We start from the raw sequence: 24224 nt of genomic DNA, 5'->3' as shown, positions 1-24224 counted from the left end.
ATTGTGTGGGGTTCTTATTTGTTTGCTATCTTGTAAACATATCGAAGTATGACTAAAGCAACATGATCAGAGCTGTTTTATTGGCTGATAACAACAAAGGTATACTAAAACAGTTATAAAAGAATGAAAGGTGCTGCACAGATAAGATAAGGTGCGATCAGTCGGACGTACAGTGGCTCAGAGCTCATTCAGTAAATGCACAGCTAATCACAGATGTGTTTTGAGTCTGGATTTGAATGTGGCTACTGTTGGAGCAAATCTGATCTGCTCAGGAAGCTGGTTCAGCTGCGGCTGGCATAATAGCTAAAGGCAGACTCTCCTTGCTTTGAGTGAACTCTTGGTATTTCTAACTGACTTGATCCTGCTGATCTGAGTGATCTGTTGGGTTTGTATTTAATCAGCATATCTGCGATGTATTGAGATCCTAGCTCATTGAGTGATTTATAAACAAGTACTAATACTTTAAAATCGATCCTAGATGTAACTGGAAGCCAGTGTAAAGACCTGAGGACTGGTGTGATATGGTCATATTTTCTGGTTCTGCTCAGAATCCTGGCAGCAGCGTTCTGTATGAGCTGCAGCTGTCTAACGGTCTTTATGGGAAGGCCGGTGAGAAGGCCGTTACAATAGTCCACCCTACTGGTGATGAAAGCATGAACGAGTTTCTCTAAGTCTTGGCTGGAGACAAAGCATCTAATTCTTGCAATATTTTTCAGATGATAGTATGCTGATTTAGTTATTGCTTTGACATGACTACTGAAACTCAGGTCTGACTCCAAAATCACACCAAGATTCCTGACTTGATTTTTTGTTATCAGGCCTTTAGCCTCAAGATACGCGTTCACCTTGAGAATTTCATCTTTGTTTCCAAATGTAGTGATTTCAGTTTTGTCTTTGTTTAACTGAAGATAGTTTTGGCACATCCAGTCGTTAACTTCATCAATGCATTTGCACAGGGAGTCAATGGGGCTGTAGTCATTAGGTGATAGTGCTAAGTAGATCTGGATGTCGTCATCAATATTGTTCTTTTTCATTATTTTGGCTCTGTGGCAGCATATACAGGTTAAACAGGAGTGGTGCAAGAATTGACCCTTGTGGGACTCTGCATGTCATGGATGTCCACTCAGGCTTATGGTCACCTATACTCACATAGTAATCTCTCCAATGTTTGTTCAGCTGACTGAAAATAACTTTTTCAATGAACTTGCCTATGAAGGGGAGATTTCGTATTGGTGTGTAGTTGCTCAATATGGAGTTATCCAGATTTCTCTTTTTCTCAGTAGGCCTCCTTGCGAGTGAGTCCAGACATAACAGTGGCAGCCAGGTAGTCAGCCTTGAGAGGCCTCCTGAAGATGGCCCCATGTGTTTATTTGATGTGTGTTTCCTCCCCAAGTCCCCAGGTAGTAACTGGACTCCGAGGTCATAGCAGTCAGTTTCTCAACCTGCCATCAGGAAGCCACCCCTGTAGGTCTGCTATCGTGTAGTAGGCCTCACGAGGCCTCCCCTGGATGCGAGTTCCTGAACCCCAGCCATCTTAACAGCAAGCATAAATTGCTACCAGGAAGCAGGCCCCACAAAGCCTCTTTGAAGGTGAGCTCCTGGACCAGGATGCTCCGGCAGTGGGTACGTGTGGCTATCAGGTAGTAGGCCTCACCAGGCCTCCCTGAAGGCTTGCCATTGGGTAGCAGGTCTCACCAGGCCTCACCAGGCCTCCCCTGAGGGCGTGTTCCTGGGCTTCAGTCACCTGATGGTTAGTACGAGCTGCTAGCAGGTAGTAGGCCTCGCCTGGCCTCCCTGAGGGAACGAGTTCCCGGCTTCCGGCTATTTTGACTGCTATCAGGTAGTAGGCTCCTCCAGGTCTCCCTGAGGGAACGAGTTCCCTGGTCAGGAACCAATAATTGACATCATGCTGACAGCTAGTGGGCACACCCTAGGCCGACGAGGTATCACTTTCTGCTACCCAGTCCCTACAGGAGGGGACTGGCTTGTGTTCAGCCTACAGATTTATTTACCTACCGGGCAGGCTTTCGAGGGTCATCTATGAGGCCGAAGCCACCTGAGTTTGATCAGACGGTCATTGGCCCCTCGTGTGGCCTCCCAATAAGATCAGTCCGAAGTCCTGTCCGGCCTCCTGAGCACCTCTGTAAAATAAGTGCTCAGTAGATCCTAGGATCGAGCAGATGAACTCCCCTCGCTGGCAAGGGTTAGAAAGCGCTATGCTGAGTACTGTTCTCCAGGATACTTGTTTCTGAGATCCGGTCTGAGGAGGACACTGCCAGTTCGCAGTCCCTCAGTCTGCATGCCTCATCAGAAGGCCATTGTCCAGAGGCTCTGTTTCGAACAGACAGGGTTGGTAGGCCAAAGTGTACTGCAGAAGCGAGACCAGGTCAGGCCTCCCTGGTGGCATTCGGTGAAAGGATTCCCAAATAGTGACTGGCTGGGGTGCCCTCAGGTCCCCTGGCCACATACCCTTAAAGGGACCCCTTCTGTTTAAGTAGTTGGTCCCAGGCCTTTGAGCAACCTAGGATTAAGAGACCTCCTCTCTTAGGTGTATAGCTTGGGCTAAGACCATAGGGAATGCTGTCACTGACAGCCTAGTGTGTCCAGAGGGGGAGTGCCCCGGCAGGCATTACAGTTGAATTTTCGATGCCAGTAGGCATGCACTGCCCTCAGCATAACGTAGTGAGTATATCGTTCCCCATATGCATTCTTGACGCAGTGCGAGTTCCCTTTTGAAAGGGAATATCTCGGGTTACGTATGTAACCTCTGTTCCCTGAGAACAGGGAACGAGACACTCCCTGCGTCCCAATTCGCATACTATCCATCCTAAATAGTATTTGAAAATAGAATTAGTATGTCCCAAATCGTAGTATGTTGAAAAGAGTATTCCAAAGATTCCCGGATGGTTTACTATTTCCGGTCCGAATTCACAGTATGGATCGATGGGCACTCCAACGGCTGATATTGCCCACAACCCATTGCGAATTGGACGAGGATTGTCACGGTTCATGAATTCAGCTGCTCGCCCTGCACTGTGTTATGTGGTTCGTGAGTGTTGGTGTATGTGTGTGGTGGTGGGCGTGGCAGCTGATTATCACCCCGCTGATTACAGCACCAGGTGCCACTTGTTTCCTGGGTCTACTTATACCCAGTGTCTAGCGTCTTGTGTTTGTCAGATCGTTGTTTTCGTTTCCCTGTGTTGGTGTGTGGGTGTGTAGGCATTCTCTCTCTCTCCAGCAGGATCGTTGGCGTTTCCTGAGTTCAGACATCGCTCTACTGTCTCACGGAGGATCGTTCTGCTTGTTTCCCAGAGGATCGCTCTGCTCTGTTCACGAGGATTGTTCCCGGGCAGGTTTCTGACCTTCTCTGCCTCTGCTGTGGATCTAGCCTCACCCCTCTTCTGAGGGATCGTCACACACACGGGATTTCGTCACTTCATCAGCGGTCATCACTCACGGTTGCACGGACCAGGGATCGGGATTGTCCATTGGGTCCCTGCGCTACCAGTGCTGACATCATCGTCACGTCATCGAACTCTGACTCTCATTACCACTCTTGCATTATCAATAAAGACAATTATTCACTTGCTCTTGAATCCTCTGCCTTCTTTCCCGTGACAAGGATTCGATTAGAACTACAAACGCGGATAAAAAGCGTCAAAAAACTACAAACATGGTGGATGTGCGAGTTCGACGGTTAAGTAAAGAAGTTTAGATAAAGGGGTTTGAGTGACCAACTATCAATATTTAACCTGACAAATATATTTATTCAGTGTTGTCCACATTATATTTCACCTGCAGCAGCATTGTGAACTTTTGTAATGACACGTTTGGCCATTAACTTTAAAATGCATCATTATATTTAAACTGCAAACACATGAGGAGAGTCTCTGCATTAAAGATCCACAAATGGCAGATCAACGAGCGGCTACACTTCTCTCCGATACGGTGGGAGATTAAACTGCATGTGGAGGATTTGAACTGTGACGAATCTGACGATGATTGACAGGGCAGATAAACGGTGACGGGATGCACGTAACTAAGCGACAGAGTCCGTTAAAGATGGCGAAGTAGTCCCGAAGCTTGCATACTTTTCTGCTACACACTCAAAAGTATATACTTTTTCTTCACAAAAAGAGTACATGTAGTCCATTATAACTTGTAGTCCATTATAACATCTATAAAGACACCCTTCATGCTTTCAATGTTGAACTAGGCAAAGCTAGACAGACCTTCTTCTCAAATATTATAAACAGAAACATAAACAACACGCGCACTCTTTTTGCTACTGTCGAGAGACTAACAAACCCCCCGAGTCAGACTCCTAGTGAAATGCTCTCAGACAGTAAATGCAGTGAGTTTGCTTCCTACTTCTCAGAGAAAATCAATAATATCAGAAAGGCGATCAGCACATCCTCTAGTTGCTCTGGGGTCAGTCAGATCATACCAAACCCTCGGAAAATTACCATGTCAGATTTCGATGCTATTGACTGCAAAATTTTTGAAGACACAGTACAGCATCTTAAAACATCAACCTGTGCCCTAGACACACTCCCCACTTCTTTCTTCAAAAGTGTGTTTAACTGTTTAGAAGCAGATCTCCTAGAAGTGGTAAACTCCTCACTCCTCTATGGGACTTTTCCAACCGCCCTTAAAACTGCAATAGTTAAGCCTCTTCTGAAAAAGAGAAATCTGGATAACTCCATACTGAGCAACTACAGACCAATCTCAAATCTCCCCTTCATAGGCAAAATCATTGAAAAAGTTGTTTTCAATCAGTTGAACAAATTCTTACACTCAAATGGATACTTTGACAATTTTCAATCTGGTTTCCGACCGCATCACAGTACAGAGACAGCGCTCATAAAGATTATAAATGATATTCGCTTAAACACTGATACAGGCAAAACATCAATTCTGGTACAACTGGATCTCAGTGCCGCATTCGATACTGTTGACCACAACATACTTCTAGACAGGCTGGAAAACTGGGTTGGGCTTTCTGGGATGGTCCTCAGATGGTTCAGGTCATACTTAGAAGGGAGAGGTTATTATGTGAGTATAGGAGACCATAAGTCTGAGTGGACGTCCATGACATGCGGAGTCCCACAAGGGTCAATTCTAGCACCTCTCCTGTTTAACCTGTATATGCTGCCACTGAGCCAAATAATGAAAAAGAACAATATTGCTTACCACAGCTATGCTGACGACACCCAGCTCTACTTAGCACTATCACCTAATGACTACAGCCCCATTGACTCCCTGTGCAAATGCATTGATGAAGTTAACAACTGGATGTGCCAAAACTATCTTCAGTTAAACAAAGACAAAACCGAAATCACTACATTTGGAAACAAAGATGAAATTCTCAAGGTGAACGCATATCTTGAGGCTAAAGGCCTGATAACAAAAAATCAAGTCAGGAATCTTGGAGTGATTTTACAGTCCGACCTGAGTTTCAGTAGTCATGTCAAAGCAATAACTAAATCAGCATACTATCATCTGAAAAATATTGCAAGGATTAGATGTTTTGTCTCCAGGCAAGACTTAGAGAAACTCGTTCATGCTTTCATCACCAGTAGGGTGGACTATTGTAATGGCCTTCTCACCGCCCTTCCCAAAAAGACCATTAGACAGCTGCAGCTCATACAGAACGCTGCTGCCAGGATTCTGAGCAGAAGCAGAACATATGACCATATCACACCAGTCCTCAGGTCTTTACACTGGCTTCCAGTTACATTTAGGATCGATTTTAAAGTACTATTACTTGTTTATAAATCACTCAATGAGCTAGGACCCCAATACATCGCAGATATGCTGATTAAATACAAACCCAACAGATCACTCAGATCAGCAGGATCAAGTCAGTTAGAAATACCAAGAGTTCACTCAAAGCAAGGAGAGTCTGCTTTTAGCTATTATGCCAGCCGCAGTTGGAACCAGCTTCCTGAACAGATCAGATGTGCTCCAACAGTAGCCACATTCAAATCCAGACTCAAAACACATCTGTTCAGCTGTGCATTTACTGAATGAGCTCTGAGCACTGTATGTCCGACTGATTGCACCCTATCTTATCTCTTTATTCTTTTTATAATTATTTTAGTTTACCTTTGTTCTTATCTCTGGTTATTGTTTATTTTATATGTTCTTTTGAGTTGAATATGACGAGTGAAAACTGGGTTTGATGGAAATAGTAAGTTTGACAATAAGGTTTGAGTATGTGTAAATCTGTGGAGGGTATGATGAGTGAGTAAGGGTTTTAACAAGAAGGTTTCTGAGTAAAAATCAGGGAATAGTGATTAAAATGGATGTTATGAACGTGTTTGAGAAAGAAATGAATGAGAGGTGTTCTAATTAAGATGGTACATGTATGTAGGCTGTAAACTGAAGAATGTTTATTTTTATATCAGATCATTATTGTGGATCTGACCATTTTATTTTATTTTATCTTTTTTTTTTTTTTTTTTTTTTTTATTATTATTATTATTATTTTAATTACTATATCTTTACGACTGTTTTAACTATGCTTGTTTTTAATTCTTTATTCGTCCATATGGTATTCTTTTTTTTCTCATGCATTTGTTAGCACAATTTTAATTAATTTCTATGTAAAGCACTTTGAATTGCCATTGGGTATGAAATGTGCTATACAAATAAACTTGCCTTGCCTTGCCTACATACTTTTAGGACGTAGTATAAGTAGGCGAATTGGGACGCAGCAACGGTCTCTTTGCTATGCCTCGGGGCCTGCCTGCCAAACAGTCCCTTCAGATGAAAAAGATGGTGTCATGTATGCAAGGCCCTTTTATACTTACTGGTCGCACTGTGATGATGTCAGAGGATGTCGCCGGTCAATAGGATTGACGTGATTAAATCGTGATTCAGACATCAGTCATGCTGGAGGCGTGCTCAGGAAACAGAGGTTACATACATAACCTGAGACGTTTTGTTGATGTTTAATTCTTTTAGTTCATTTTCTGGATATAAAATTAATTGGACCAAATTAATTGGATCTGCATTAATGCATTTAAACAATTTATCCTCTCAGTTTATTCTGCCAACTTGTATACCAATAGTATCTAGCTTTAGGTATCTGGGCATTGATATTTTTTCTTCTTTACATTCAATAGCTTTAAAAAATGATCAAGGCATATATATAATCATATAGCTACAGATTTTAATCATTGGTAAGCACTACCATTATCTTTTCTAGCTCATATATCTATAATTAAAATGGTTATTCTCGTATTAATTTTTAATTTTCTTCTATGACACCACTTGAACCACCTACTGATTACTGGTCTAAGTTTCAAACATTAACCTCTAAATTCATATTGAATGGAAAACCTCCTCGTATAAAGTATGCAACTGTGCAATGTTGCAAAGATGCTGGTGGTCTGGCATTGCCAAATTGCTTTTAAGTTTTATCATTGGGCATTTATTTTGCCCCTCAGGTATCTTGGCAACCGGTTGAATGTAATTTGGTATTACCATGCAAATTGGCAGATTCAGTTTATTGTAATGTCCCTTAAAAAATGTGAAACTGTGTTTTGGTCCAATAATAACATATCTTCTTTCTATCTGGTGTGCTGCTTCAAAGCTTGGTCTCAATGACCTCCAATGGCACTCACACTCCGTTATTTCATAACCATAGTCTCCTTACACGCAAAAAACCTTTTGTTTTTTTCAGAATGGAGAGATAGAGGCCTTCATGTTTTAGCTGACATTTGGGGGGTAAATGGTCTTCGAACATTTAATGAACTATGTAAGGTATATCATTTTAGCCTGGATGCCAGCCGAACGGAGCTCAAACAACATTTGAGCTCGGGCAGTTCGGTTTGGACTTGATTCATAGAGGAGTAATTATGCCGGAACAGAAACAGTTCGGACCAATAAAATCATCAGGGTGGGCTTTAGATGATGATGGACAGATGATAAACAGTGACGTAATCATCCATGTCATCAAAGGCGCTTGGTTGAATTTATTCTAATCCTTAAACGGAGAACTTGTTCGTATATACATTCACCTTCAATATCTCTCTCAAAAATCATGATCATGTTGGTAAGTACTCTGCATATCCTTTAACTCTTTTTTTACAACACCAGCAAAGATCATTTATTCCAGCGTGCGTGCAGACAGGGTTGCCAAGTTTTTACAACAAAACCCGCCAACTTCTAGCCCAAAACAATAGCTTCTCCGGAAATAAAATTGTGTTTGGTGGGTAAAATGTGTATTATCTTGGCAAGGTTGTCTGCTAAAATTGGCATTCCTGGGTCTATATATCACATAATCAACCCGCAGACATGGAAAACAATTTTGCTGGAAAACCGCAGACTTGGCAACACAGTGCAGTTGAGTTCTGTTGACATTTGTCAACTAACGTTATGTGTCGCTCTGCTGCTCTGATTGGTTGTAGGTATATCCAATTGGGGTCTTTCCTTGTTCGGTTGAAATACGCCCAATAATTACAGCCCAATGGAGCAGTATCAGACTGAGTATGACCACGTCAGGCTAATATAATTTACCAGGAACCTCCTTTTTTTTTTTTTTTTTACTTCGCCTCAGATCAGCCATGACAGCAAATGGGTTCCATGGGGTACTAACATCTCCTGTCTTACTATGCACAAAATGTTGACAATAAAAAAGTACAAGGGGTAAAGTATATTCTTTCTACTATTCTATGCTTCTTTCTTCTTATTCTTGGAAGCTTCCTATAAGCAGTTACCAATTATCGACATCTGGTACAGAGATCTATATGATACAGAAATAAAGAATAATAATGAAGAAATCCTTTGGGATTCAATATGGACTAATCTTAAACTTGTTTCAAAAAACCCTAACCATCAACTAGTTCATTTCAAATTGATTGATAAGATATATCTTACTCCTAGAAAACATTATTTAATAAAGCTTTCCTCATCTTCCAGTTGTAATTTTGCCCAGGAGGCTTGCTGGGACATTCAAGCTTATGTTTTGGGATTGTACTGAAGTTCATGGTTTCTAGAAATGGGATATCTACTACTCTGAAAGACATTCTGGAAACTGATATACCATGCTGCCCTAAGCTCTTGCTTTAAATGATGACTCATCCTACAGTTTTTGTTTGTCACAGAAAAAAAATGCTATTCTCTGGATTAACTGCAGCTAAGAAAATACTTGCCTTACATTAAAAACCTCCACATTCTTTAGCTTGATCACACTGGATGTATTCTCTTCTGGCCATTGCTAATATGGAGCTATCGGTGGCGAATAATGCATGGGGTCACTCAAAAAAAAAGGGTTAAAGGCTATTTCTAAAATTGAGAATTTTCTGTAAAAGGACATGCGTTGCTTATTTGCTTTAAAAAATTTTTTTTAGATATGTATTGTGTGCATGTGTGTGTGCATATAATGTCTTGATTGTGTCTAAGGCAATAGAGGGAGTGGGGAAGGAGAAGGGGTTTCATGTGGTTGCTGTGGATGGGTGGTTGAGTTAGTAGTTAAAATCAAAGAGTTTAGTGTTCAGTTGATTTTCATATTATATATGTAACCTGTTCTTCTTAATAAAAATTTGATCACAAAAATGTATATACTGTATATAAATATGACCTTTGTTATTTGCTGCAGTCCTGGCATCAAAGCCCATTGAAGTGGCAGCTCTAGGAAGACCTCTGTTTCCTGGTATGCTGTATGACTGCCGTACAGACACCTTCATTCCAGGTGATTTAACAACCTAAAATAAATAATTAAACATTATTTTCCCCTCTTTACGAAATGTTGCATCACTAGTACTTGTGTAACAACACAATAAAACCTGCATGTTTCTTCAACAGTACCTGCGTCCTCATACGGGACTGTTAAAGTCATTTCTCATTTCAGGTGTTACTCTGTGGGATGAGAAGTCACTGAGGGAAGATTTGGACACCCGTGCACAGCCCAAGACAGATTTAAAGTTCAGTAGCTCTGACTCTCTCTCTAGTAAGGCCAGTCTCCTGGATGTAAGTGCTTCCCTGAAGGCCAGCTTCTTAGGAGGGCTGGTGAAGGTGGGAGGATCTGGCAAGTTTCTGCGTGACACTAAATCCTCAGACCAGCAATCCAGAGTAACAATGTCTTACAGTGAAACCACCAGATTCGAACAACTCACTATGAGCCATCTAGGCCAGATCACCTACCCTCAGGTGTTTGACCAGAAAACTGCAACTCATGTGGTGACGGCTGTACTGTACGGAGCTAAGGCCTACATGGTGTTTGATCAGAGATTTTCAGAAGAGGAAAATAAGCAGAAGATTGAGGGAGAACTGAATATCATGGTCAAGACGATCCCAGAATTTTCTATTGAGGGAGAAGGAGCTTTAGAAATGACAGATGGTGAAAAGAAAATGGCTGAGAGCATTGCTTGCACATTTCATGGTGACTTCCGCCTTGATCAGAACCCCACCACTTACATGGAGGCCATAAAGGTGTACAAGAAGCTCCGCAATATCCTGAAGGAGAATCCACAGAATGCAGTTCCATTAAAAGTCTGGCTCTATCCTCTTTCTCTACTGGATTCAAAAGCTGCTCAACTGGAGAGAGAAATCACCACACGTCTGGTTTCCAACACTGAAGATATAATGGAGGAGCTGGGAAGGGCTGAGAGGACATGCAGTGACCTGTCCAGAAAAACACTGGTGAATGCTTTCAATGATATTAAAGAGAGGCTGCAATCATTTCAGAACTTATTTAATATTTACAAGACAATACTCCAGAAAGCAGTGGCCAGGGTCTTGCCTGCTATACGAGGAGGAGATAAGCAGGAGAAGTCGCTGGAAGATGTCCTGAAGATCCACTACAGCTCCCCTTTTAAAGCCGAGAAGCTTAACCAGTGGTTAGATGGTGCAAAGTCTGAACTTGACCTCTTGAGTTCTCACACCAATGTGTTGGAGGGAATCACAACTGAAGACTCAGATCATCTCAGCTCCATCCTCTTTAATCCTGCTATTGATGTTGTGGTGTGCTTGACCTTCACATCTCTAAAGTATGAAGACCCGTATCTTTCAAACCTGACAGAGTTACTGAAATCTGACAAGTTTAAAGAGCTAGATGGGGAACTAAATATGGTTACTGTGGCATCTGTCAGAACGTGGTTCAGTGATCCTGCTGTCATCTCAAAGATGAAAGACATCTTGTCTCTTTTCAGACGTTTTTCAGAGGCTAATAAAGATGAAAAGAAATACAGATTCATTATATCTGCCATCTCCGATCCTTCCAGTCCAGGCTCCTCCATCCGTCTCTATGAAAAAGGGAAGCTGACAGACACTCAGTTCCAGCCCGTGTCGAAGCCTCCCCCACCAGATGTGAAGGATGTCCTGCCGTATAGTGTGTCCCTAAAACTGCAGAAGTCCCCAACTGGAGAAACTGTGCAGTTCAGAGTGGAGTACCAGCAGGAGAATAGGGAAGAGTGGCATGCCATAGACACACCTGATGAAAACTTTAATCTGACTGGACTAGCATCTAGAATGCAGTACTTGATCCGCTACTGGATATTGGGTAAAGTGGGAGTGAGTGAAGCCAGTGACACTATCGGCCCCATAATGACTCCAGGTAAGAGTCATATGCACATTTCTTTGCATTAATCTTTATCTTAAATTATAATAATTTGCTTCACTCATTCAATGTTGTATTGACAACTATATTTCCTAACAGGTGTGGCTATTAATAATTATACGTTACAATATTAATGTAACATGTTGTAAAGCATTTCCCAATTGACAGTATATATGAACGTATTAGTTGCTTTGTTCATGTTGTTACAAAAAGTCCTTAGAGACATGGAGTATATTGTAACATCCAGTTACAAATATAGCCAACATCAACATAAATGACTCATAATTAAACCAAAACACAACAAATGGTCGGAGTGCAGTTCTAGCAGTTCCAGTTGTGACCACCAGGGTGTGTGTGTGTGTGTGTGTGTGTGTGTGTGTGTGTGTGTGTGTGTGTGTGTGTGTGTGTGTGTGTGTGCGCGTGCTTTTGTTGTTTGAGAATGCACCTGTGTGTCAGATGTGCTGTTCTGTTGGATAGTCAGGTCAGGCTTGTTATCAGTAAAACCCACTCATTCTTTTCTCCACATGCTTTTTGTTTACTGCTACATTTTCTCATCAGACTATAGGATTGAGGAGAGAGTAACAAGACAAAAATATAACTAAAGTGAATAAATAATAAAAAATGTAGGAATGTCCTTTTCCATCATCCCAGCTCTGTTAACCTTTTACATTTGTCATTTCCAGAAAAAGTTTCCACAACTTTTTAATAACACCAAAAAAGAAAAAAAGAAACGGAAGAAATAATATATTTAACAAGTGTTTTATTAAAAGGTAAATTATTTTTACTAAATAAAGATCAGAAAACAGATAAACTTAGATAACAAATTGTCAGGAGAAGGCAAGGCCAAAATAACAAACAAAACAACAACTTCCCAAATTCCCAAACAAAAGGGATCAAAAGTAAAAACAGTTATCTTACCTCTCTCCCTAACTAAACAGAATAAACAGTAGAAAAAAGTTTAGGAGTGGGTAAACCTAAATAAACTGCCGCCCGTCTCACTACACGCTTTGACATGTCAAACTCACACTAAATGGCTACGTTGTTGTCATCCTCAAAGTTCATTGAAAGGACTAGATGTTACAATCCCTAATATTTGCACCACTTCTAATTCGGGAATTCTTGACAGATGGCTGCTATAAGGCTATATGGCTACCAGGACACATCGTCCGTTGTGTACCTCAGTATCACAGGGTGTTTCGGCCAATTATCACAATTATCAGGTTGATCAAGCCTGGGTGTGTGTCACACAGGTGTTTGCCTTAGCTGCCCAGGTGGTATCGCTCCTTTTCAGCCACAGCCAGTGGCTCGTCCTCTCGGCGGTGCTGGCCAGCTCTTTAATGGCTTGTCTGTAACCCTGTCCCCTGATTCCAACCTCCCTAAGCATCTTTGCTGTTGTGCTGGCTACGAAGCCCCTACACCCCACCTCCAATGGGCGCACCCTTATCTTCCAGCCTCTGTCCTCTGCTTCAGCTGCTAAGTTGGAGTAACGCAGCATCTTACGCTCATACGCTTCTTTGAAGGTGTCTTCCCAGGGAACTGTCAGTTCTATGATATAAGCGAGTTGGCAGGCATTCGACCAGAGAACGAGGTCTGGTCGCAAGGTGGTTGTTGCAATCTCCAGAGGGAAAATGTATGAATTAGGTCTTATTTAATTCTATAAACTATAATACTGATCTGCCAACATTGTCGCTATATGATAAATTAAAATAAGCTGATAACATTACTGTTTTCTCCAGTACGACTGTACAGCCAAATCTAATTTTGTCGCAATATTATCCTGTTTGACACTGTGAAGCTGCTTTGACACAATCGTGATTGTAAAAGCGCTATATAAATAAAGTTGATTGATTGATTGAAAATAAGCCTATGATCTAGGTCGGCTAGCATCTGCCAGTCCCTGGCTGCATTCAGCGGGGTCAGATCAGGATTTGCGGGGCTATTCCTCAGCTTGTCCCCCTCCTGGCGTTGAGGGATGCCCTGTAACACTCCAGTTTTTCGGCTAGAATACCTGAGGACCTTGTTGTGTCTCCACGTGTATCTGCCTTGAGTGAGGCTGGTCCTACAGCCAACCAAGATGTGCTTGAGTGTTGCAGAGGTTGTACACAGGGGGCAGGAAGGTCCTTTCCAAACCATAGCTGCAGGTTTATGGGAGAGGGCAATACATCATACGTAGCTCGAACGATGAAGCTCAGCCTTTTGGATTCCATGCTCCAGAGTTCCCTCCATGTGAGTTTTCTCTTCTCTACACCCTCCCATGTCATCCAGTGACCCTGTTTGGCCTGTGTTACGGCTTTAGAGCATCTGTCTAGTTCCTCCTGTCGGTGCACCTCCTCTACTACCATGCTTCGGCGTTCAGTTGCAGATGCCTTTTGCCGCAGAGGTGCTACAACTCCAAGGCCAAAGCCTCCTCTACTTTGTTGGACGTGGCCCACCACATCACGATGGAGAAGAGCAGATTTGGCCTGTAACACGGCTGTGGCTGGGGTCCACTTCCTCCCTGTTGCTAGGGAAGGAGCAGCACTTCTCACCACGAGGTCCCGGGAGTCAGTGAGGGACATGTCCAGCCTCACCTTGGTACACTTGAACTCTTCCACCAGACTAGAAATTGGCAGTGCCAGGGCTCCATTGCTGTAGAGTCCAACACTACTGAGGCATTTGGGAAGTTCAAGCCACTTCCTCACGTGAGAATTCACTAGCCTTTCCATTTTTTTGGCATGACTAAGCGAAACTTTGTACATGGTCAATGGCCTCAACAGTCTAGGTAGCAGCCCAAACTGGTAACACCAGAGCTTCAGTTTCCCCGGTAGTGCAGTGTTGTTTATTTGCTTAAAGGGGGGGTGAAACACTCAGTTTCAGTCAATCTCATGTCAATCTTGAGTACCTATAGAGTAGTATTGCATCCTTCATATCTCCGAAAAGTCTTTAGTTTTATCATATTTATAAAAGAAATATGGGCTGTACCGAGTCTTTCCAGAAAAAACCGAGCGCCTGGAGGCGTATCGTGTGGGCGGAGCTAAAGAAGGAGAAGCGCGCAAAGCGGTGACGTCCTCAAGTGTGGAGAAACCCATCGCTATCTCAGCCAATACAGATAATGATACACAATCAAATCTGAGGCAGAAATAAATTGAACAGGAGAAACGGCAACATCAGGATGTCCGTCTCTGTGGTATGGACTGTATTTAGGTGCCTTTGTGTGTCTTTACGCGCAGTTTATGAGGACATGATTTGGTTTATGGACTATTGTATGTGACTAACGTTAGACCTTAGAGGTAGCAAGCAAAACGGTTTTGCACGTCAGAGTCAGTGTAACAGAACAACAATGGAGTAACCGTTAGCGCATTTGAATGACGAAGCACGCGATCGTATCGTTTACTGATGTTTACTCATGCGACGGTAGCCAATAGCAGAGACATTTGATGTTGATTTACTCACCGGCTGCTTCCAAGGACCGAACCTTTATCGCTGGGACCGCTCTGTCAAAAACACACTTCTTTGGTATGATTTGGTGAAGTCCTGTGACAGCAGTGACCGTGGAATCCACTTTGCGACGCGACTGAAGCGATGCCTTGAAGCTTCCCGTCATTTCTGCGTTCAAATCGGTTCAAATGCAGCGCTGCCTTCCCGGAATGCTGTGCTGAAGCGTTGAAGTCGCTCGACGTCACCCATAGGAATAAAGTGGAGCGCGGCGCGTCATAAGTGTTCACGGATGACTGGATCTGCACCTGAGAGAGTGTTTATGGGCGTGCATTTCCTCTCTCTTCCTCTAGTCACGCACGCGCGCACCCTACCGGGAGAAGAGCCCGTACGGCCCATACAAGGACCTTCCGATCTATTTAACGTCAAATAGACCCATACTCGAAAAAAACTCGCCGAAACTTGTGAGAAACCGGAAGGAGTATTTTTAACACAGAAATACTCCATCAAACGTCCAACATTAGTTTTTGAAACTTTGTCTATGTTTAGGATGGGAATCCAAGTCTTTAAAGGTGTAAAAAGCTCAGTATGCAGGAAACAGCATCTCACCCCCCCTTTAAGGCCGTTAGCCGTGTCCTGCAGGAGTTGCTCAAGCTGCTGGGTGTCTTTGAGATCTTCATTATACCATTGTCCGAGGCTCTTGATGGGCTTCCCTAGAACTGTTGGAATCAGCTCATCACTGATGTAGAACTGCTCGCCTGTTAGCTGGCCTTTGACGACGGAGATGCTATGAGACTTACTTGGCTTGAACTCCATTCTTGCCCACTGGATATTTTCCTGGAGTTTTTAAAGCAAGCGCCTAGTGCATGGTTTTGTTGTCATGATGGTCATGTCGTCGATGTAGGCCCTAATTGGCGGAAGACGTAGTAAATAAATCAATAAATAAATCAAGCAGAAATAGCTCTCTAATGTATCAATTGCAGGTAATTATTGAATAGTGATTATGTTAAACACACACTGACTCGAGTCCCCTGGTAGATAGTAAATCATGATGCCTGTGTGTTTGCTGTGATATTTCTTGCAATCACAAACACACTGTAAAGATTCTGGAGGTCAGATCCCAAAATGTTCAGTCGACAATTGAAATATATAAATTAGGGATCCTCATTCCGGGTGTTTTTATTTCCTGACTGATAACCAATTATTTTTAAACAATCATTATCTGTAACTGGAATTAAATGAAATTATAAATTATAAAAGATAAGTGTCTCTGACTCCTTAAATACCACAAACGGTTAGTTCCCTTTCAGTCGGTCACGTTTGTCGTACGTCGGACGTCACCGACGAATTGGGATCACTTCTGGGAGCCCCTATCAGCTTCGAGATTAAAGAAAACAGGCCAATGGCATGCTTGTTTTGCATACTGCACCGCGGCGCGGGTATAAAGTGGAAGCGATCACCACGCACTATTATCTTTCACTTCGTAGCCAAACGGCGTTCAGGTCGAAGACTGCACTACAGCGCTTTATCAGCAGACAGAGAGAGAGAGAGAGAGAGAGAGAGAGAGAGAGAGAGAGAGAGAGAGAGAGAGAGAGAGATGTGGTGTTGGTGTGACAACACACAACAGCGAGACCACAAGCTCACCACTGCCAAAACCAACTGCTGTTTTCACAGCAAAAAACAGGCTGCACTATTCCCTGTGTTTTTGCCGCGGTGTTTCCTGGGTGCTTCAGCACACTAAAAGAGTGTTTCCTCACAAAAGAGCAACATGGGTGTGACACTGCATCTTTTTCAAGATGTCATTCCACCCGTACGTTTCTGGATGCGGTCGATCCCTTTTACCCACTGACGCTCACAATCGCTGCCTCACGTGTTTGGGCGTTCAGCACGCTGAGGCAGCGTTTGCGGATAGTTCATGTTCACACTGCGGGAATATGGCTATCTCGGAGTTTAGACCGAGACTCGCCTACCTCGATCTAGTGCTATCTCTACCAAGCAAGATAGACCTACTTTGACAGATGCCCTGGGTGATCTGAGGATTACGGTCAGGGCTAACCCGCCGAGTGAGCCTCCGTGGACCCCTGATCCCTCACAAGCTCCGCAGCCGGTGGTGCTACTGAGAGAAGCTTCTGGCCCCTCCCATGGGCGTCTGGTTGTGACTTTCGGGGCACCAAGGGGGCCAAGGGTTACGTGGGAATCCTGCCAGTGGAGCGGGTCGTGATGCAGCTGTGTCCGGTGACCACTTCCAACTGGCATGGTGACCCGCGTCTCCCGTCCGAGGCCTGTAGGTTTACTTCTAACCTAGTTGCGAAGGCTTACAGGTCTTGTGGCCAGGCCACGTCCGCCCTGCATGCAATGAGTCTGCTCCAGATGCACCAGGCCCAGGCGCTCATGGCATGCACGAGGGTAGTCCTGACCCAGAGCTCCTCCGGGAGCTCCAGATGGCAACCGACCTTGCCCTCTGGACGACAAAAGTTCTATTGGCCAGGCAATGTCCACCTTAGCAGTCCAGTAACGACATCTCTGGCTCAACCTGACCGACATGAGGGAGTCCGATAAGTATCGGTTCCTGGACTCCCCCATTTTACGCTGGGTTGTTCAGCGACACCGTCGAGAGTTTCGCCCAACAATTTTCGGCCACCCAGAAGCAGACGGAGGCCATCAAACACATCCTGACCTGGCGGACAGCGGGTGCTCCCGCTCTGTCACCGGCTGCAGCAACTCCGTCTGCCCGTCGCCGAGGACGTCCACCTGCAGCCGTCCCCGCCCTAGCCCTGCAGCAACCACCATTGCGCCATGGGCATGGAGCCGGCCACGGGAAGGACGTTCAGCCCGCTCAGGCCCCTGCCAAGCCAGGTGGCAAGTGCCGTCGGAAGAGACCCTGAGATGGGCCGCCCAGAGATGGAGGAGACTGCTCTACAGGAAGTGGCAGCAGCACCACTCCTTCTCCCGGACAAGGCCCGAGGGAGAATCCTTTGTTCTTTTGTTTTTGTTCCGCCGCTGGCCCCAGGGCCCAAATAGTCAAAGAAAGAGCAGTTTCCACAGCGCCAGCAGTTTCCGCAGTGCTCCCCTGGGCACGCTTTCCCAGCGTTATCCAATAGTCTGCTGAATGGGTCTTGCGGAATAGGAGTGTGACTCTCCCTGCAGGAATTTCCCCGCCCGGTACAGACGGGGGTCTGAGGGGCTCTTCGCGGGGTGCAGGAAATGGTAGTAACTGTGGCGTTTTTCAAAGGGATCCCAATTCGTCTGTGACGTCCGTCGTAAGTCGAACGTGACCGACTGAAAGGGAACGTCTCGATTACATATGGTAACCCTCGTTCCCTGAAGGAGATGTACGTCCGATCGTCACAGTTGCTGTACCATCACTGCAGGACGAGTCGCTAGTTCGGCTCCGCAGTGAAAAACAATGGTGTGTTGCGATCGCTTTCACTTTATACCCGCACTTAGGACAGATGGGTGAAGTGAATGATGCTCAGGACAGATGGGTCAGTGCTGCATAGCATGAAAGTTTAACAGCCGTTACACACACACACTACAGTGTGTATATGGTGTGGGTGCTGCTCACGCTGTTGTGCCTTCACATATGCCATGTTTGCAACAGGCATATGTGAAATAATGTGATATCTCTGGCTGTATGTCACAAACACAACTTTTACAGTTACATTTATGCATTTGGCAGACGCTTTTATCCAAAGACTTACATTGCATTCAAGGTACACATTTTACATTTTTGTCAATTCTTGCTTTCCCTGGGAATCGAACCCAGGACCTTGGCATGGCTAGCACCATGCTCTACTGTTTGAGCTATCGGAAAGCTAGAACTATAGGAAAGTTTGAACTATAGGAAAGCATATACTTACTTTTATTTCAAATCCAAAAGTTGTCAGCCTTCTGAACATGGCTTGTCAGCATTGTGATTCTTTTTGTATACACACTTTCATAGATGTCAGGTTTAAATGCCCTACATTTAAACAATGTTTTATTAATTTACAATGATTTATATTAGTCCTATGTTGCTCACGCCAGTGGCAAACATTTTGACGTATGTGTTAGATCGCAAACATTTTATATGAAAACTTAGGCTGCATTAGACAAAAACAGCCGACTCTCGTCTTTTCTTTCACCTTTAAATCTTGTGAACTTTTTTTCCACCTCCACAAAGAGACTTTGTTTACCTAAATGCCAGGAAAGGTGTAATTTTCCTCGCTTTACCCAAGGCAAAAAGTAATGTGTTGACTTTGAAACGAAGTAGACTTTGAATTATATGCATCTATGGGGAAATTACTAGATTTTTTTATCAAGTTTTTTTAAGTTGTTTTTAATGTGAACAATGTGAACAAAAATAGAGTCATGCGGAACCGATCGCAGCGTTCCTGGAATGGATTGCCGAACCACATCATGTCGTTACGTTACGTTGCGTTGCGTTGCGTTGCGTTGCGTTGCGTTGCGTTGCGTTGCGCTGCGTTGCGTTGCGTTGCGTTGGGTTGTGTTGCGTTACGTTATGTTATGTGCATAAACATCTGAAGCACACGCCCCAAAAGCTGTATCTCTGACAGTACATAAATTGCTAAACTGAGCTCGCTTCATAACTGTTACACATATACCTGTCTGCTTGTGTTTTGAGTTCAGCCCCCGTGACCTTGTTTCTCCCCAGTCTTCTTAATTAATAATGTCTATCACCTGTGTCATGTCAATCACCTTGTTAGCTCTGTGTATTTAGTTCTCAGTTTCCCCTCAGTTTTGTCCATCGACGTTCATGTCAAGTGGTGTTCTGTATGTTCCTGAGTGTTTATATTAAAGATTCCTGTTCCAAGTTCTCCTGCGCCTTCGTGAGTTTGACATTTGCACCACAGTTTGTAACAATAACTTTTTGCTCTTAAGTGGACAAATTAATGCAAAATTATGTCAAAAAATAGAAAGTATCCTAAAATTTTGTATAATTTGGAAGGGCAAATCCCACCAAGAAATGTTAAAGCAAACACACAGGCGTCGTGATTTACTATCTAACAGGGGACCTGAGTCAGTGTGTGTGTAACGTAATCACTATTCAATAATGACCTGCAATTAATACATTAGAGAGCTATTTCTGCTTGATTTAACCCTTTAAACTCAGGTATTGCTATAACAAATTGAAGAATCTTTAATGTGTGTTTGTGACTGCAAGAAATATCACAGCAAACACACAGGCGTCGTGATTTACTATCTAACAGGGGACCTGAGTCATTTTGGAAGACATAAATAAATCAAAAGTGGTTTGTTTAAAAAAAAAACTCCTAAATGTATATAAGGTGGTATGGCTTCGAGGAATCAGACGACGAGCAGAAACATGCTACGTGCTAGATTTGCTACATGGTAGTGGCTGCAATGCAAGGGAACACCACAAATTTGTTTAACCACTTGAAAATTAAACACAGAGTGACCTATGACAATCTAATAAGGAAACATAAACAGCCATCCACAGCCCCCTCAACATCCTCCGTAACCCAGGCATCCATAACAGACACTCTACAGCACTCCCTATCAGCTGAATTCGGAAAGGCAAAAAAAAAAAAAAACTGATTCCGTTCCGAAGTTTCTTCTGCTCATCAAGCCTGCATTTATTCGATCAAAAATACAGAAAAAATGTCATATTGTGATATATTATTACAATTTTAAATAATTGGTTTACTTATTATACTTTTTCAAATGATCATTTCTGTGATCAAAGCTGAATTTTCAGGATCATTTTTCCAGTCTTCAGTGATCATGATCCTTCAGAAATCACTCTAATATTCTGATTTATTATGAGTGTTGGAAACAGTTCTGCTGCTTAATATATTTGATGAATAAAAGGTTTAAAAGAACATCTCGGTTACGTATGTAACTCTTGTTCCCTGAAGGAGGGAACGGAGACGCCGCGTCGGAGTACCGACAAATAGGAATCTCGGTAGCTGGAGCCAATCTACTTAAGGCTGGCGTACACGGTGCAATTTTTGCTGTCGTACGAACTCGCAGACGATTTTTTTTTCTCGGGAGAAATCACGTGGACATCGTGGATGCTCGTATGGTCGCGGCTCGCACCGTGTGAGAGGAAATACGAGACGAGCCGAGCACGTTAAGAGCACCTCCCGACCTTACTATCATTTTTAAACATGTTTAAAAAGTTTGGGGAGTCGGCCCGATTTTTACCAGCATATGGCTGTCCCCTATTGCCAAATCATGCACAAGCACGTCACATACGCTCAATCTATATGACTATTATTAGCTCAGTGGCTGCCACATACTGCGTTCACACACACACACACACACACACACACACACACACACACACACACACACACACACACACACACACACACACTCACTTTCTCTCTCTCACGTGCACTCTTCTCTCTCCCTCTGGTTGTTTCGGTTAAAAGGAATGGCTGTTCTCTGCTTTTCAACAAATCATTTTCACATCTTTTTTCTTTATTTTTTGTATCTGAAGCTATAGCAGCAACATTGAAAGCTCCGGTGTCTGTGTTACAAGAAAACTCGTGTGATCGCGGCCGGCTCGCAGTGCAAACAGTCGTGCCGTGTACCAGCTGATTTGATGCGATGATCAAATTAAATGACTCGTAGCGTCTGCAATATCTCACGACCTTCCGAGTGTCCGAATTCGCACAGTGTACGCCCGCCTTTAGAGTTTAACTAAACGAGCCAATGCACATCGGCATGCAATGATTGCACCAGCTGCTCATGCCACGCAGCGTGGGTATAAATGAGGCACAGGTGCTTGCATCAAATTAGCCTTTTGCTGAGGAGCCGAGTAAGTGAATTGGCACCCCAGCAGGGAACAGAGGACATGGCGATGGGACGTGGCATCTCCGCTCCCTCCTTCAGGGAACGAGGGTTACGTACGTAACCGAGACGTTCCCATTCAGTCACTCTCGACGCCACGTCTGAGTACCAACGAATAGGAATCCCTACCAAAGCGCCAGCCTGTGCCCCCTTCCAGTGCCCTGTGCGAGCCTCCTGAACTCTCTTACCTGATGAGACAGGGCTCACACAGAGAAGTCCATCACTGCTGTTCTGCATGACCTGCTCAGTGACTATTGGATAACACTGGGAAAGCCTGCCCTAATGGGGTGGAGGAGTAAATGTAAACGATAATGTAAATGTAAATGATAATTTAAAGTATAATAAATTGAAAACCAAATATTTTAAATTGTAATAATATATCACAATATTAAAATAAAAAAATCTGTATTTTTGATTAAATAAATGCAGGCTTGATGAGCGGAAGCAACTTCTTTCACAAACATTACAAATAGTAATATGTCCAAACTTTTGGCCTGTACTGCATATTCACACACACACACACACACACACACACACACACACACACACACACACACACACACACACACACACACACACACACACACACACTGTCACTCACACGTACAAAATATGAATACTTGTTAATGATTAGGGTATATATAATGAAGCATTGGTGTGTGTGTTGATGCAGAGCCATAGAGTATTCCCTCTCCAGTCCAGTCTGTGATAAGTTCATCTCTACAGAAGCCAAATCAAATATGACGACATGTCAATTATGTCAAACCCTTAATAGTGCTTGTGTCAGGATTTGGGCTCTTTGAACAGCAGGAACATTTCTCTAAATATCTTCTGTGTTCAAAGATTTCTGCATGTGTTAGTAATGGATGCAGGATCATTTTCTCTTGGCATGATAATCACACTCTTCATGTCTGTTGATTTCCACAGTCCCTGATCACAAGACCACAGTCACTGGTAACTGGAGCAAGAGCGACTTCCTCCACTGTAAGTCACTGAGAAAACAAGCATAAAAACTCATTAGTGTGTTCATGCTCTTCCTGGAGAAGAGGAAACATGACAGAATAGTTGTAGAGTTGATCATGTGAATGATGATTAAACTGAGACACTGCTGATATATTGAGCATGAAGAGTTCAGCTGCAGTAAGAGATCAGAGTCATTATTCCTGATGCTGATGTGTTTTCTCTCCATCAGATTCACTTCGGCTCAATCTGGATCTGAATACAGTGAATAAAGACCTCCGTCTGTCTGCGGACAACAGAGTGATTACTAACCCTCTCACAGATCATTCGTATCCGGATCATCCAGACAGATTTGAGCGTTATCAACAGGTGTTGTGTAGAGAGAGTGTGAGTGGACGCTCTTACTGGGAGGTTGACTGGAGTGGTGATGGTGTGTGGATAGCAGTGTCATATAAGAGCATCAGCAGGAAGGGACGGGGTCATCAGGGTGCATTTGGAGCTTATGATCACGCCTGGAGTTTGCAATGTCATCGTGGCAAATACTCATTCTGGCACAAAAAGAAAATGACTGAACTCCATGAAAAGCCCATCGGTCCTAGGTATTATATAGCAGGAGTGTATTATGATAGCTATAGAACAGGATTGTCTGGTAATTTCTATAGAGTGGGAGTGTTTGTGGATCACAGAGCAGGAACTCTGTCCTTCTACAGCATCTCTGGAGACTCAATGATCCCCATCCACTCATTCCAGACCACATTCACTCAGCCACTCTATCCTGGGTTTAATATTGGTAGTCATGGATCACTGAAACTGCTTTGATAAATCAGGACAGACTGAGGAGAGATTCTACCCATAATGCTTTGAGCTCATGATAATCCGTGAGATGTAGAGTCTCTTCATTACATTAATACGACAGCTGAACTTCTGTCACTGAAACAACGTGTGTGTGTGTGTGTGTGTGTGTGTGTGTGTGTGTGTGTGTGTGTGTGTGTGTGTGTGTGTGTGTGTGTGAGATGGGTAGGTTTAGGGGTAGGGCAGCGTAAGGGGATAGAAACAATGATCGGTGTGTGTGTGTGTGTGTGTGTGTAATAAATCATCATACAGACAGTGATATCAGTGTGTGTGCTTGTTTTTGTGACATATGAGGACCCAAATGTGTATAATGCCATGGGTATGACACAGGTATTACAGGAGAGGGTGAAATATGAGGACATTACCCATGGCCCCACTTTACAAAAGGCTTATAAATCAGACAGGTTTTTTTTTTTAAGTTAAAGTCTTTCGGGGACAATTGGTCAAGGCCCCATATTGAAATGACCCTATTATAGCCATCCAAATGCAAAAGTAATTATTTTTGGATAATTATTGACCTGTCAGAATGAGCAGATCTAACAAATTATATGAACATTGTATGATCATAGTTGGAAAAGACCATTTACAGCCAATACAAGCAATTTACCATAGG

At 43.4% G+C, this 24224-nt stretch overlaps 1 protein-coding gene across 1 annotated transcript; it reads left to right on the top strand.

The window, feature by feature from the left end:
* The first annotated feature begins 521 nt into the window (after positions 1-521).
* LOC137075790 (stonustoxin subunit alpha-like) lies at positions 522-23870 on the top strand. The gene is made up of 6 exons (XM_067444744.1): positions 522-609; positions 1284-1419; positions 1562-1640; positions 9814-11563; positions 22727-22783; positions 22992-23870. Exons 1-6 carry the CDS (start codon positions 522-524, stop codon positions 23576-23578), a joined length of 2697 nt encoding a protein of 898 aa, XP_067300845.1. The 3' UTR covers positions 23579-23870.
* The last annotated feature ends 354 nt before the right edge of the window (positions 23871-24224 follow it).

The sequence above is a fragment of the Pseudorasbora parva genome, chromosome 5, assembly GCF_024679245.1.
Source record: "Pseudorasbora parva isolate DD20220531a chromosome 5, ASM2467924v1, whole genome shotgun sequence".
In the NCBI taxonomy this organism is placed as follows: domain Eukaryota; kingdom Metazoa; phylum Chordata; class Actinopteri; order Cypriniformes; family Gobionidae; genus Pseudorasbora; species Pseudorasbora parva.
Note: the sequence above shows the minus strand (reverse complement) of the source record. Positions and strands in the feature narration are given on the sequence as shown.